This window comes from Sapajus apella, unplaced genomic scaffold, assembly GCF_009761245.1.
Source record: "Sapajus apella isolate SASKATOON/1434 unplaced genomic scaffold, GSC_monkey_1.0 scaffold3, whole genome shotgun sequence".
Taxonomy (NCBI): Eukaryota; Metazoa; Chordata; class Mammalia; order Primates; family Cebidae; genus Sapajus; species Sapajus apella.
In genome coordinates, this window is record NW_022436943.1 from 32,402,580 (window position 1) to 32,419,598 (window position 17,019).

At 41.0% G+C, this 17,019-nt stretch overlaps 1 protein-coding gene across 1 annotated transcript in view; it reads right to left on the minus strand.

The window, feature by feature from the left end:
• The window catches only part of EIF3E (eukaryotic translation initiation factor 3 subunit E), a 59,661-nt gene extending 59,123 nt beyond the window's left edge, over window positions 1–538 (minus strand). The window contains exon 1 of the mRNA XM_032251779.1: window positions 354–538. Within this exon, the coding sequence (XP_032107670.1) occupies window positions 354–527 (174 nt within the window). The 5' untranslated portion in view covers window positions 528–538. The remainder of the gene's footprint in view (window positions 1–353) is intronic.
• Window positions 539–17,019: the final 16,481 nt, after the last annotated feature.

The window sequence follows — 17,019 nt, forward strand, 5'->3', positions numbered from 1 at the left end:
CAGGTTGCTTTTAGAACCCGGCCTGTGCAGATCTAAGGTTCTCTGGCGAAACCAGCGAATCGCCAACTTCCGAGAGGAACTGATGCGAACGTCCCTCCGGCACTGACACCTCAGTAAGTGAAACAAGAGACGTCTTTTCTCTCTCCGTAACCTCCCTCCTCCTCACTGCCGAATACTGAGGTGCTTCTTAACTGGGACGACGCTAAACTACCAGAAGGTCATTACTGTCAGTCCAGGAACCAAACTCGCCACTACTCGCACGTGTTGGGCCTAGGGCTACAGCCATCGCCTTTCGGCCTCGCTCAGTACTTCACCGGTTCCCACGCCTTCCTCGCGCTCAAAGACCTCCTCACCTCCTTTACAGAGAGAAACTCCAGAAGCGGAAAGACTAGATGCCGATCCAGAAAGTGCGCGATGCGAGTAGTTAAGTCGTACTCCGCCATCTTGTCAAAGAAAAGGGAGTCTGTGCTCACCAAAACTTTATTGATAGCGCCGACAAACGAACAGACAGATCCCGTACTGCGCATGTGCAGTGGTAAAGCTGGCCTACGGAAAGGGGCGGGTTCAGCCTGGCGAGCAGAGAACGACAACGCATGCGCGCGGGTTGTTCCTCGGTCTGCGTTAGGGCGCGAGTGACTGACAGCAGATCCGTCTATGTGTACGTTTGTCGGTAACCTCTTTATATTGCTGTCCTTCAATCACCAGTTAGTGGCTTCCACATTATTCCGTTAATAACTATTGAAAGCTCAGAATTGATTGCTCAGCATTGGGATGCGGCAAAGGACAAGATGAGGAGGTCCCTGCTCTCCAGGAAGTTGCATTCTGGGAGGAGTAGCTGGGCTTTTTCATTTGGCATATTCTAATCATTATGTAAGCTTATTGTTAAAGTGACAGTGGGTTTCTAGACAGAAAATAAGTGAAAAAAATTTCAGATATAGTAAGAACCATAATTTGGTGGAGAGTTGGGTTGGACCTAATTAGGATGGTTAGAGAAAACTCAGATGGGAATTAAGGAAATTAGGGAGAAGTCTGATAGAGTAACAAGTTAGCTGAGAGTTGTAGTAAAAGAACTCTTACTTCTAGTTTGAGTGATTAAAACTAGAGCCAGAGGGCCGGGCGTGGTGGCTCACGCCTGTAATCCCAGCACTTTGGGAGGCCGAGGCGGGCGGATCACGAGGTCAAGAGATCGAGACCATCCTGGTCAACATGGTGAAACCCCCGTCTCTACTAAAAATACAAAAAATTAGCTGGGCATGGTGGCACGTGCCTGTAATCCCAGCTACTCAGGAGGCTGAGGCAGGAGAATTGCCTGAACCCAGGAGGCGGAGGTTGCGGTGAGCCGAGATCGCGCCATTGCACTCCAGCCTGGGTAACAAGAGCAAAACTCCGTCTCAAAAAAAAAAAAAAAAAAAAAAAAAACTAGAGCCAGGGTAAAAATACACTTGTTGGAAGGTAGAGCAAAGACAATGACCATGTGACAGGAAGGAACTTAGTGTGTGCATTTCAAAAAATGAGTGTCCTGTGTACTGGGAGTAAGGTTAAAGAGTTTTACAAGGGCCAGGTCATGATTATAGTAAGGAATGTGGGGTTTTTTTTCTAAGTCCTCTGCAGTGTCCTTTGCTAGTTACTTCTCGTCTTTTAGGCCTTTTCATTTCGAAGAGCCCAGAGATCTTGGACATATCCATCTAGACCAATGTCCTAACTGATAACATCTAGTCTAATGGCTTTACATGCAGTCAGCACATTGACAACTCCCAAATTATTGCCGCAACACTGACTATTAGCCTCAGACTCAAATGTACCCAGCATTTCAACATAAGTTTGTCCCAAACCAAGCTTCCCCATCCTGCTCCCCCAAACCTGCTCTAGCTGTACTCTTCACCTCAGTGAATGGGTCACTCCATCGTACAGTTGCCCAGACTCAAAACCTTAGACTCATTCTTGACTTTTTCTCTTACACTCTACATCAAATCTACCAACAAACCCTCCAATTCTAACTTTTAAGGCATATTCAGACTCAATCAGTTCACACCACCTCCAAAGTTACAACTGTACTGCAAACCACCATCTCTTGCTTTAGTTTTTGGAATCACCTCTTCACTAATCAGCTTGCTTCCCCTCTTCCTCCTGTGCTTTATTCTTGATACAGCAGCCAGAGTGAATTTTTTAAAGTCAAATTATGCTCAAAGCTCTCCAAAGCTTGCTATCATTTAGAGTAAATGATGTAGTAGGTATTATAAATGGCCTAAAAAGCCGGAAGATCATCTGGACCCATTAACTCTCTGAACTCATCTCCTAAATGTTCCCCTCTTGCTCACCTGACCCCAGCCACACAGATTTTCCTTCAGTTCCTCAGATACTCCCACCCTGCTTTCACCTTGTCCTGTTATATTTGGTATTCCCTCTAACTGCAATGTTCTTCACCCAGTTATCTGTGTAGCTCTTTCCCTGTCCCCTTCGTATTTTACTTAAATGTCATCTGCTCAGTGAGACCTTCCCTGACCAGTCTATTTAAAAATTTAACTCACCTGCCGACAAGAACTTCTCATCTTGCTTTCCTGCTTTATTTTAGTATTTTGTTTTACTGAATTTTACTTGTTTTATTTTTGGCTTTCCCTGACTATTGTATTAATGTCACAACATCAGGGATTTTGTCATTTTTTTAAATATAATAACTGCTTCTTCAAAGTCTAAACAACGACCAGCATATAGTTGGCACTCAACAAATATTTTTGAATGAGCATATGGGTGAAAGAAGGAAGTAGGCCTTTGGAGAGTGATGTAAAGATTTTTAGTTGAAACATAGCCTATTATATGGTAAATTAATTGTGAAGGGGCAGGAGTGAAGGCAGCAGGATCAGTTTGATGCTCTCAGACTGGGCAAGGGCTAATGATGGTATAGACAAATATATTCATATAGAGAGAAGAGATAAGAACCAAGATGGACTTTGGTGGTAGAACTGACAAGACTTGCTCTTAGATTGGATATGATGAATAAGGAAGAATAAAAATCAAAATAATTTCTAGAAATGCTACCCAGCAATAAAAAGGATGAGACTAGCTATACACTCAACAACCTGAATGAATTTTCAGGGAATTATGCTGAGTGAAAAAAAGTTCCCAAATGTTCCATAGCTAATGGTTTTATTTATATAATATTCTTGAAATGACAAAATTATGGAAATGGAAACTAGATTAGTGATTGCCAAGGGTTAAGGAGGATGTGAGGTGGGAAGGAAGTGAGGCTGGGAGGCAACAGCAGGGATATTTTTGTTAATGGAATGCTCATTCCATTATTCAGCAAGGCTGAATGCCCATGAAGCAGAGAATACATGCTAGTATAAACTGCTAAATTGTGGGGCATAGTCTGTGTGGCCTCTAAGAGTTGAGAAATAACAGTTGTAATTTGAAGTTTCCTGGAATCCCAAGAAGTTGTATTAAAACATAAACAGGAAAGAAGGCAGATGTGAGGTAGGGCATAGGAAGGAAGGAAGCAGGTAGCAGTATGAAAACTTGCCAAAAAGGAACAGAGAGCATCTTTGAGAAGCAGAGAGAAAAAAGATGCAGTTCTGTTTGACAAACATTCTGAACTTTTACCACATGCAAGGTACTAAGGTAGGTGTTACTGGGAATATATAATCAATAAGAGTTAGTCTATGGCCACAGGAGCTTTTAGTCTTGTATATGGCAATTATTACTTTATTCCGTGTAAACTAAAGCATACAACATGCTAGGCACTATTCTAGGTCCAGGGAATACAGAAGGAAAGAAAACATTCTCTAAAGAAACTTACATTCCAGTGGAAGAATATAGATAAAAACATAGAAACAAATATATACTTTGTTAAGTGGTAATAAGTGATATGAAGAAAAATAACTCAAGGTAAAGACTAGAGGATGATGGGGGAAAGCTTGCAAGTTTATTTAAAGTAGTTAGAGAAGGCCTCAATTATAAGCTGGAATTTTTTGTTGTGTTGTGTTGTGTTGTGTTTGTTTTGGGAGACAGGGTCTCTCTTTGCCACTCATGCTGGAGTGCAGCAGCATGGTATCAGCTTGATCTGCAGCCTCGACCTCCAGGACTCAAGTGATCCTCCCACCTCAGCCTCCTGAGTAGATGGGACTACAAGCATGTACCACCATGTCTGGCTAATTTTTTTAAAAAAAGTTTTGTAGAGACAGGTCCTCATTGTGTTGACCAGGCTGATCTCAAATTCCTGGCCTCAAATGATCCTCCTGCCTTGGCCTTTCAGACTACTGGGATTACAGGCATGAGCCACTAAACCCAGACATATAAGATAGAATTTAAAAGGGAACCTGATGGAAGGGAGAGAGCCTGTGACTATCTGAAGGAGGAACGTTCCTGGTGAAGGAATATTAAGTATAAAGATACGGAAGCAGAAGTGTGCTTGGAGTCCTGTAAGAATTAGCAAGGAGGCTAGAAATGCTAGAGCTAAGAGTAGATGTGGTAGCAAATGGACTCAGAAGCAATGGTGGGTCAGATTTCACAGTGCTTTGTAGGCCATGGTAACAACTTTGGTTATGTTCTAAATGAGATGGGAAGCTACTAAGAGGGTTTTGAGCAGAGGAGTTTACATAATCAGCGTTCTGCTTTAAAAAGACCACATTGAGGCTTAGGGGTGGAGGGACAGAGAGATCAGTAAAGATACTATTGAAATAATTTTTAAAAAAAAAAGAGAGATGATTGTGGCTTGGACCAAAGTGGTAGCAGTGAAAGAGTTGTGGACATAGTGCAATTCTGGACATATTTTCAATGTAAAATTTGCTAATGGATTAGATGAGAAAAAGAGGAGTCAGAGATGATTATAAGCTCTAGAAGAACGGAGGGCCATTTACTAATATGAGGAAGGATATGTAGATGCAAGTTTTAGGGAAGAGGGAAATTAATAATTTAGTTTTGGACATATTATGTTTGAGATGCCCTTTTGACATCCAAGTGGAGATACTGATTAGGCACTGGAATATATGAATCTGAAATCAGAGGAAAGGAGATAGAGCTAAAGATAGAAAATTAGTTCTTTTTTTTTTTTTTTGAGACGGAGTTTCGCTCTTGTTACCCAGGCTGGAGTGCAATGGCGCGATCTCGGCTCACCGCAACCTCCGCCTCCTGGGTTCAGGCAATTCTCCTGCCTCAGCCTCCGGGGTAGCTGGGATTACAGGCACGCACCACCATGCCCAGCTAATTTTTTGTATTTTTAGTAGAGACGGGGTTTCACCGTGTTGACCAGGATGGTCTCGATCTCTTGACCTCGTGATCCACCCGCCTCGGCCTCCCAAAGTGCTGGGATTACAGGCTTGAGCCACCGCGCCCGGCGAAAATTAGTTCTTTTTAACCTATTGTTGAAATTGAAAACCACAGAACTGGATGAAATCTGAGTATGAGTATGTTTAGAAAAGAGATGAGGAGGGTTAAATCTTAGATACTTCAACTTGCATAGGTTGGGACAATTCATATCAAATAAAAAAGCTAAAGAAGGACTGGCCAGTTCATGGAAGAGAGAAGAGGAGGAGGAGAGAAAGTAGTGTCCTAGAAGCCAAAGGAAGAGAGTAGTCCAAGCAGCAAAGAGCAATTAACTATGTCAGATGGTGCAACACACAGAATTTCTGTTCAAGACTCACCCCAAACAGAAATTGATTACCAGTGGAGATAGAGCAGATGGAGAAAGCTTAGTGGATTGGAAGTATTTTGTATTAAGACTGCTAACTTGTACTGCAGATATGGAAGAGAACAGTACAGGTGGTTCAGAAACAACTTGAACATTGTAAAGACACAGAAACAGGAAAATGTAAGAAATATTTGTGAAGGACAACTCGGGAAGTGAGCTGATGACTGGAGTCTATAGGGGAGAATACCCTGGACAAGAAAGACCAGGGCCGAGTATATTAACTCCCCACTTAATGTTGTTGATAGGTTCTTGGAAACTGCTACCTTAAGTGAAACAAAGTATAGCAGGTCTTCCAATAATGTCATTTGATTCAAGGTTGCTTCCTTATAACATTGATGATGATAATAAACCCAACAACTTGGTGTCATTATACTTAATTTTGCTTAAAGTCGCAGTTTCCAAAAACCTATGACAACGTTAAGTGAGGGCTTACTAGAGTAGAAAACTAATGTGAGGAATTTGAGATGATTTTTCTTAGGTCATATGGAGCCTTAAAGTATTTTTGAGTATGAGAGTGAGTAATCCTGTCTGTGTTTCAGGAAGGTGATTCTGACAGTTGTGTAGACAGTGGATTGGACGGACAAAATGAAGCCACACCATGGAAGGTCTTCAAAACCAGACGGGGAAACTTGGATTTTATCAGATAGTCAAAGGGAGCCACTTGTTAAATTCTTAAATAGAAAAAGACATGAAGACAATGGTGTTTTGTCCTTTAAAATTAAACTGGAAGTGATTTACAAGATGGACTAAAGTGATGACAGATTGGAAACTCTGCTGATTCCCCTGGCTTTTCCCCTGGAATTTTCCTTGCTGGTTTGTAAAATATCTTGTTTCTTTTTATAGGAGAGATTTAGCCCCAAATATGGAAAATCTAACTTTCTTTAATCTCTTCTTAGTATTTTAGTTAAAAAGAGATATCGCAGAGAAAGCGCAGCCAAGGCCTTACCTGGTAGTGTGTAGGTGGTATCAAATGTAGACTTTGATTTTCACACATTTATCAAACATTTATTGAAGACTTTCCCATTTGGTGATCACAATGTTGAGCTCTGGGGAAACAAAGGAATCAAGTCCCAGCCCACAAGGAGTTTACAATTTAGTCAGAGTAGCAAGTGTGTAAAGTGTAAACTAATGATAGCACCATATGAAAGTGTCTATGCAAAAAAAAAAAAAAAAAAAAAAATGCAGAATGCTCCTACGAGTCTAGGGGAGGAAGTTCCTTGCTGCCAGAGAACGTTAGAGTTTCATGAAGAAGGCAACATTTGACTACTTCTATTTGAATAGATAGATGTTTGGCTAAGAAGAGGAGAAAGAATATTTCAGGCAGAGGGCAGAGGGCAGAGCAGGCACACAGGCTTGGCCTTGAGGAAAAGCCTAGTGTGATTGGAGACTATGAGGTTTTATGACTAGAGGGCAGGGCGTGCACTGTGTTGAGTGGCAGGACAAGAGTCTGCTGCACTGAAAGATCAGAGGGAAATTGTCCAAAGCCTGTGGACTATGCCGAGGAGTCTGAATTCTATCTTGCAGGCCAGTGATACTTAACATGGTATTCCTGTTGACCCTTTTGACTCTTCCTTTGCCATGCTTCCCACTGTGTCTTTTGTTCAAAATTCAGATTATCAGCCATGACAGGGACAAAACAACAACAAAACAAACCTTGGGATCATCACCCATGCAGACTAAATACTGCAACAGTCTTCCAAAGGGTCTCGCTATCCTGGTCTTGCATCTGTCCACACTGCTGTCTTGATGATCTAAATTAGATCTAACCCTGTTAAGGGCTGAATTATGTTCTCTCCAAGTTCATATGTCAAAGTCACAACTTCCAGTACCTCAGAATGTAGCTGTATTTGGAAGTGGAGTGTTTAAAGAGGTGATTAAAGTAAAATGAGATTATTAGGGTGGGCCCTAATCCAATATAACTTATGTGCTAAGAGGAAGAGGAGATTAGGGCACAGATATGTAAAGAGTAAAGGCCATGTGAAGACACAGGAAGAAGTGGTTATCTATAAGCCAAGGAGAGGCCTTGAAAGAAACAGCCCTAGCAACACTTTTATCTTGGACTTCCAGCCTACAGAATTGTGAGAAAATAAATTTCTGTTGTTTAACCCACCCAATCTGTGGTACTTGGTTATGGTGGCTCTAGTATTTAATATACTCTGTCACTTCCTATTTTGTGTAATATAAAGTCAAAACTTCTTACCCCATGAAATAAAGTTCTTTGGGACCTCATCTCTCTGGAATCCTATACCCCTTCCATGGTAAGCTCTGCTCTAATAAGCCACCAAGTTTATTGTTTCTCCAATAAAGCTCCTTCAGTCTAAAATGCTCTTCTGTCCTCACCCTGTTGACCACCTTGTCATATTTTAAGATTTGGATGAAGCATCATCGTTATTCTCTATTTCCCATTAGCAAAGCTAATCTGAAGTAATCAGTCTCTTCTTCTACCACTCTCTACTGGCAGCAAACTTTTATCTCAGAGCCTATAACATTATTTTTGGTTTTGGTTTGGTTTTGTTTTGCTTTGTTTTTGAGATGGGGTCTCACTCTGTTGCCCAGGCTGGAGTGCAGTGGCACAGTCACAGCTCACTGCAGCCTGGGTCTCCCTGGGCTCAGGTGATCCTGTCACCCCGGCCTCCCGAGTAGCTACTACTATAGGCCCTCACCACTATACCTAGCTAATTTTTATATTTTTTGCAGGAGATTCACCATATTGCCCAGGCTGGTTTCAAACTCCTGGGCTCGAGTGATCTGCCACTCTCAGTCTCCCAAAGTGCTAGGATTATAGGCGTGAGCCACAGCACCTGGCTGCAGAGCCTATAACATTTTAGTTCACCTTTTTTGTAATTGTTGTTTCCTCCTACCAAATATCTTGATAACAAAGACTATGAATATCTGTTATTATAGTTACAGTTCCCATCTCAATACATGGCACATGAAAGGTAGTCAGTAGGCTGGGCACGGTGGCTCATGCCTGTAATCCCAACACTTTGGAAGGGCAAGGCAGGTTTATCACGAGGTCAGGAGTTCAAGACCAGCCTGGCCAACATGGTGAAACCCTGTCTCTACTAAAAATAAAAAAATTAGCCAGACATGGTGGTGTCCACCTTGTAATCCCAGCTACTTAGGAGGCTGAGGCAGGAGAATCGCTTGAACCCAGGAGGTGGAGGTTGCAGTGAGCTGAGATTGTGCCACTGCATTCCAGCCTGGATGACAGAACACGACTCCATCTCTAAATAAATAAATAAATAAAATTTTTAAAAAGGTATTAAATAGAAAAAAATGAATGTGCACAAAATCTGGATATCTAGAACTATGTGTTCTTGAAGAAATTGGCTAATGTTTTGGAATAGTCTAATGAATACCCACCACTACCGTGGTGCACATATTTTAGCTATCAGAATGTTCATGTCTGCTGATTCCATAGATCTCAGATATTTCTAAATAACATTAACATTTTAATCAGATAACCTTTCCTTTATACTACATGCAGATCCCTATTACAATTCAATGTCTGCCTTCTTTGGTTATATTTCCAGTTCATTTAGTCAACACACATTTGTTTCATCCCTCTTCTGAGCCAGACACAGTGCTAATTTCTTAGGGTAAAAAAAAAATGACAAAAATACTGTTCCTTTGTAACGTAACTTACAGGTAGGCAGAAGGGACAGATATGTAAAAACCTAGAATTCTGCTGCAATGTTATCACATTATACAACCATAGAGATGCATATGAGGTATTAATGGAGTTATTTAATTAGATTAAAATATAGACATATCTTAAATCTAAGTGTTTTCTATGTCTTTTTGTAAAATAATTACTGTTTATTGGAGTGTGTATCTTTAGAAGATGACTTTTTCTTGACCTTATTCTCTTGCTCTTGAGGGACCTTATTGGAACTCCCTATGATTACACCTAATGCCTGTGTGAGAATTTCCAGAAGCCTCAACCCTGCTGTCATCCTCATTAAAGAATCACATGGAGAGAAGGTGCCTTTGGAGAACTTTAATCCCCTTCTTTCTTCACTTACCACCTCATATAAAGCTAGAATTGACAGCTAATTTTACTCTAGTTCTGAGGCCTCATAACATGTGATTTGAAGGATATTGGGAAAGGGGAACCGTCACTGTTCTTTCTCATCTGTCCCCAACACTAAGCCCTGGAATGTGGCTATCCCATTCTTGGGTGGAAAGTAGCAATTTCCAGTAACTGGGAGTATCTCAGAGGAATCTAAAAGAATAGTGGTGAAGCTAGAAAAGTTGACAAGCTAATATAAACCACTAGCCCGTTCAGAACATAATTTAAATACCTGTGTATTTGTTTAAATACTTCTAATTTTGTGTGTCTCTTATAGAATATTCTGTCTGTGTTATCTGTCTTTAAAAATTCCTGCAGCACAAATAAACACTCCCTGCCTGATTACCAGACTAAGTGGTTGGTGATCGTGCTTATTGATAGAAATACAGTGATACTGAAATGCAGCATAGGTTTCTAATAATGACAGTTACCTAGTGAACATATTCTCTTGGCTAGTAGCCAGTTTGAATTATCCAGCCAAAAATCTGATTTAGCATTTATTTGAAATATTTGGTGGGATAAATACAGGCTCTTTAAGAAAGCAATTTTAAAATAAAATTGTCATGTTACATTAAGTCATGTATCTCAAGCCAATGCTATGATCAACTGGCTATGAGGGAATTAAGCTAGTATTGCATGCATGTCAAGTTACTGATCTAGCCAAAAAATGGAAAGTAAATATTGAAATGATGCAGGGAGCCAGGCAGATATTCAGCCTGGAACTCAAACCGGAAAACAGGGTTTTCCAGGGACTTCAGAGACCCAAGGCAGAAGAGTTAACAAGGCCAGGAATACTGTTCAGAGTTGTGCTATGCACTTTGTCATGTTGTATTTATCTGTTTACCCATCTGTCCCTTCCACTAAACTGTTGAGTTCTAAGAGGTCTGGAATTAGGTGTATTTGTAACTATACTCCATTCACCTTTTGGAAGAAATAAAGAGGAAGAAAGGAGGCCTGTAGGTAGTTCACAGGGGAACAACTGGGATTCATGGGAAGGTGCTCGAATAATTTAACATTATATCAAACTAACCTGATAATGTGAGGCTATGGATATGGTTAGAGAAGTCTTCCCTGACTTTCCTATGTAGAATGGCTTCCCCTAGTTTCTCATCACCTTCTTGTCATGTGCCAAGAACTAAGTGAGGCCACAGAGATACAAAGATGCCTAAGAGGTTGGTTTTAAGGCAGCAGCAGATACAAAGCGGACCCCTGGTTTATCTATAATACTTGCTTCACTAACAGTCTTTATCTCTTCATAAAGGTTGCTTTTCAAATTTTTTTAAATTTCTTTTTTCACTTCCTTTTTTTTTTTTGAGATGGATTCTTGCTCTGTCACTGAGGCTGGAGTGCAGGGGGACAATTTCAGCTCACTGCAATCTCTGCCTCCTGGGCTCAAGCAGTTCTCCTGCCTTAGCCTCCCAAATAGCAGGGAATATGGGCACATGCCACCAAGGCCAGCTAATTTATGTTTTTTAAGAAGAGACCAGTTTTCTCCATGTTGGCCAGGCTGGTTTTGAACTCCTGACCTCAAGTGATCTGCTCGCCTCAGCTTCCCAAAGTACTGGGATTACAGGCATGAGTCACCACGCCTGGCTACTTCCTATTTCTTTTCAGGCATTATCTATTGTGTTTATTTTCTCTGGTATTCCTTTTCATTTCATCTTTGTGTTGGAAATAATATTATTTCTTTTTATCTCTAATTCTTTGTTGTTTTGTCCCCTCAATGCTGAGCTTTTCTGATTGCAACTTATGATGTTCTTCCACAAAACACCATTATTCAAAATCTTGAATAATTTTCTTAATGTTCTGAGACTTGTTTTAAAATGGGAGGTTACTATTTTGAGCTGTTTTGTAGGCACATCTTCCTGGCCTGCTTTCCTTGCCTGTAGAGATGTTCATTTGCTCCTTTTAAGAAATAATAATAATAATTGTGTATGGCATTTTCCCTCCATACTCTCCTGGTGTTCAGTTCTAGTTTTCCCCCAATTTTTACATCTGAGTGGAATGGAGGAAATCTTTTCTGACTTTAAGAAGCTCCCCCTTTTGTTGCTTTTCTGTAGTGGTCAAAGCGTCAGTGGCTTGCTCTCTGGGATTCCCTGGCCCTGAACCCTCTCTTCTGCACCTTTACTTTCCTTTATCCCATCTGTCCCAGTGCCTTTTTGGATTGTTTGTAGCAGATTCTTCTTCTCAGTGGGGGGCCATATCCCAGATGGGAGGCAGCAGCCGCTAATCACAGGTTTTGGAGTCACAGGCAGGCTAGACTGCTCTGTTGCCTGCAGTCTGCCAGCAAGAGTGCCACCCTGGCCAAGTGGACAAGGTGCTCCCTCCTAACAGGCTGCCCTGAGCAGTGGCCTGCAAACCCATGGCTGCTGGTACTCCTGCCTGCAGCTGTTCTCACCTACGGGCAGCAATCTGGGTGCTCAGCTTCACAGCTACCTTCTTCCTCCTGCACAGACCCTGATAGTCTGTGATTGCAATGGGGGTGGGGAGGGAGTTTACCACCACCTGCTTGTATTTCAAGGTCCCCTAGTTTTATTGTAAATGTTGCTTAGGTGTTTTGGCTTTGCCATCTAATTGTGCTGTGTGTGGGGGGTGGGATGGAATTCAGAGATTGACAATTTGGGCTTCTGCCATGTCTCCCAAATACCAGTCAACTGCTTTTAAAACTGGGGAAAACCAGAAATGACCATTTATGACCTTCTGGAAAGGCTCTTTGAATTAAAAACCAGTCCTAAATACTTATCAAATGTATTTCCCCCATGTCCCTATCAGCACCCCCATTCAGCCACTTATTTCTTTCCTAACCAGTTCAGCTGTGTTCAGTTTACCCTCATCCCTCACTCACAGTTTAAGTAATCTTTCTAATATGCAAATATGACCATGTCACTTGTATTCCTACTGATTCAATCCCAAGTTCTTTGGCAGGGCATGCAAGATCGCCATGACTGGGGTCTTTCTCTCTCTTTGCTCGGATGTCCTGTCACTTAGCCTTCAAACTCTGTACATTAATCATACTGATCTGCTTGCGATTGTGTACATACATGACATTCTTTTATGCCTCAGTGCTTTTGTGTGTCTTAGTATGTCTGCCTGAAATGCCTTTCCTACCCTTCTTCTGGTTAATTCTTACTGGACTTTCCAGGCTTCACTGCCGTTTTCTGAGTTCCCACAGCCTCTTGTGCTTACCTTTATTCTGTCACTTACCAAGTAAGATACATGTGATATGCGAAAATGTGCATCTCCTCTACTTGGCAATAAACTAGGGTCCACATCTTATTCATCCATGTGCCCCCAGCATCAAACACAGTGCCTTGCACATAGATAGTCTTAATATCGTCACTGCTTCTTGCTTCTACCTGTCCTTTCTGAGTCATTTTACCTCTCTTGGTACTTTAGCTATGCCCTATTTCATCTACTGCCATGGTATATTAAAAGAGAAAAATATCAGTACTGATGACTTCCAAATTCCTCTTTCTGACTCAAGCATCTCATCTGAGCCCCAGATCATTTATTCAGCTTGTTCAGTAACATCTGCAATTGCATGTCTCCCAGGAATCCAAAATCGAGGTCCAGCCCTCCACTAGTGTGCCCTTTCTTGATCAATGGCCCCCTGTTGATCATGCCAGAAAACAGAGATCACACTAACTCATTCTGTTTTTTAACTTGCCAAACATCATCTCTTGTTAATTCCACCTTCCAAGTTTACCTCAGATTTATTCTTTTCTCACCTTTTCCACTATCATGGCACCAGTTGAAGCCATATCATCTCTCACCTGAAGCTACTGCAAATAGATTTCTAACTATATCCCTGTATCCATTCTTGTCTTTCTATAATCAATTTACACAGGATAGACAAAATTACCATTTGAATATGAAAACCTAATTATATTATCCTCTGCTTAAAACCAATCAATGGCTTTTTGTTGTTCTTAGCACGAAACCTGAAAATCCTTAAATTGGCCTGTAAGTTCCTATTCTTCTTTTTGCGTAGGGGCTGTCTTTAATTTCCTTAAATTTAACTAGCTCCTTTCCATCATCCAGTTATGCTCTTTTCTCTGCCTAGATTCTCCTCACCATCTTCCTGCCCCCTTACTGGGGCAAATTCCTATTCTAGCTTTAAAATAATAAGTATTTCTCTGTTTTCCTTTATAGTTAAATTATTTGTTTGCATCCCTAAACAACATGGTTTCATTTTGCTTGTTTGTGAAATTTACATAAATGGAAACATACTGTATGCATCCTTTTGTGACTTGGATTTTATGTTCAACATTATGTATAAAGGATTCATTCATGTTGCTGAATGTATTGTTTCCTCATTTTCACTGATTTATAATATTTCACATTTCCACAAAATCAATTTTAGACTCGATGAAGTTTAGGGTTTCTAGTTTTGGGCTGTGCTGAACTATGAATGATGCTGCTAGGAACCTTCTTGTACATATGTTCTAGTCTACCTGTGCACCCATTTTTTCAGGTATATGCCTATGAACTTTGGCAGTTAGTACCAAACTATTTTCTAAAGTGGGCATTCAAGATTACACTCTTTCCAGGAGTATATAAGAGTTATTGTTGCTACATATCCTTGCACACACTTTTTAATTCGTGCTACTCTAATGAAAGTATATGTTGCATACACTTTTTTATTTGGTGTTATATAAAATGATAATATGGTGATAGGTGGTCGATTCGTTCCAAAGATGACCACAACAATTCTTCTTACCTCAGTCTCCTTCTGCAATCTGAATTTGTATCTTCTCCATTAAAAAGTGGAGTCTATTTGTCTTCCCCCGAAATATGGGCTGGCCTCATGACTTGCTTTGACTTCTAGGTCTGGGTCTAAAGAAGCCTGGCAGCTTCTATGTTTACTTTCATGGAATTCAGCTGCCCTATATGTACATTCAGGCTAGACTACTGAATGATGACAGTCTACGCAGGATGAGGCCAAGTCAGCTCCCAGCTATTTCAATCATCCCAACTGATGTGGTTTGGACCTGTGTCCCTGAAGTCTCATGCTGAATTGTAATCTCCAGTGTTGGAGCTGAGGCCTGGTGGGAGGTGAGTGGATTATGGGGGCAGAGTTCTCATGAACAGTTTTGCACCATTAACCCCTTGGTACTGAATAGTGAGTGAGCTCTCACGAGATCTGGTTGTTGAAAAGTGAGTAGCACCTCCCCCCACCTTCCTTCTACTCTCAGCCATGTGAAGTACCAGCTTTTTCTCCACTTTCTGCCATAATTGTAAGTTTCCTGATGCTTCCTCAGAAGCCAAAGCTGCTATGCTTCCTTTACAGCCAGCAGAACTGTGAGGCAACTCTTTTCTTTTCTTTCTTCCTTTTTTTTTTTGAGATGGAGTTTTGCTCTTGTTGCCCAGGCTGGAGTGCAATGGGTTGATCTCGGCTCACCACAACCTCTGCCTGCCGGGTTCAAGTGATTCTCCTGCCTCAGCTTCCTGAGTAGCTGGGACTAAAGGCATGCGCCACCATGCCCAGCTAATTTTGTATCTTTAGTAGCGACAGGGTTTCACCATTTTGGTCAGGCTGGTCTCGAACTCCTGGCCTCATGTGATCCACCTGCCTCAGCCTCCCAAAGTGCTGGGATTAAAGGCATGAGCCAACTCTTTTCTTTATAAATTACCCAGTCTCAGGTATTTCTTTATAGCAGTGCAAGAACTGACTAATATACCAGCTAAGGTGCTAGATATGTGAGTGAAGTCATCTTAGACATCCAGCTTTGGTTGAGCCTTCAGCTGAAAGCACCTGCATGAGTGACCCCAGTCAACATCATACAGAGACATAATATATAGCTATTATTTATTTTTCTTTTTTTACTACTCCCTTAGAAAAGCATGAAGGCTGTGATTCTAAACCACTGAGTTCCAGAGATTTTATTAAGCAGCAATGGGTCATTAAATTACAATACATCAAAAGCCTTAAAAAATCTGTATATCCCTTGTACCAGTTTCCTTTAAAAAAAATCTACCTTAAAGATACATTCAAAATGTTATTTTTAAGGGAGTAAAAAAATATTCCTTGCAATGTTATTTACTTTAAAAATATAAATATATAGAGAGATGTGGTTCCACTTTATTGTCAAGGCTGGTCTCGAACTCTTGGGCTCAAGTGATCCTCCCACCTTGGTCTCCCAAAGTGCTGGGATTATAGGCATGAGCCACTGCACCCAGCCTACATTTTCTTTTTTTGAGATGGAGTTTTGCTCTTGTCACCCAGGCCAGAGTGCAGTATAATGATCTTGGCTCACTGAAACTTCTGTCTCCTGGGTTCAAGCAATTCTCCTGCCTCAGCCTCCCGAGTAGCTGAGATTATAGGCACCCACCACAATGCCCAACTAATTTTTGTATTTTTAATAGATGGGGTTTCACCATGTTGGCCAGGCTGGTCTTGAACTCAAGAGCTCAAATGACCCACCTGTCTCAGCCTTCCAAAGTGCTGGAATTACGGGAGTGAGCCATTGTGCCCAGCCTACATCTTTTCAAAGTGGAAACAACCTCTAAATTTAAAAATTGTAAAAGGTTGTTAATAAAATAAATTATGAGGCCGGGTGTGGTGGCTCATACCTGTAATCCCAGCACCTTGGGAGGCTGAGGTGGTGGATGGATCACTTGAGGCCAGGAGTTTGAAACCAGACTGGCCAACATGGCAAAACCCTGTCTCTAGTAAAAATACAAAAAAAAAAAGAAAAATTAGCCTGGCATGGTGGTGCATGCCTGTATAATCAGCAACTCAGGAAGCTGAGGCACAAGAATTGCTACCCGGGAGGCAGAGGTTGCAGTGAGCCAACACTCCACCATGGTACTCCAGCCTGGATGCCAGAGTGAGAATCTGTCTCAAAAAAATAAATAAATAAATAAATAAATATGCATTCTTGAGATAGAACACTATACAGACAAAACTACATTGAAAGGATTTTTAATGACATTGGAAACTGCTGAAGAAAAATATCAGGTGGTAATGGATCTGTCTATCTTCATTTCATTCCCAACTTGTTTAAAAAAAATGTACATAGAAAAAATTGGGAAAAAATAAACATATTAACAATGGTTTGATGGTTTTGATTTAATTTTTCCCATTTTTTGGAAGTTTTTTACAGAGACCATATATTGCTTATATAGAGAGAAAAGAAGGTAAGTTTGTTTTTCAGAGTACATTCATATACCACATAATGATGGTTTGGTCAGTGATAAACCCACATATACTATACCTGGTCCACTAAGATTATAGTACCATATTTTTACTGTACTTTTC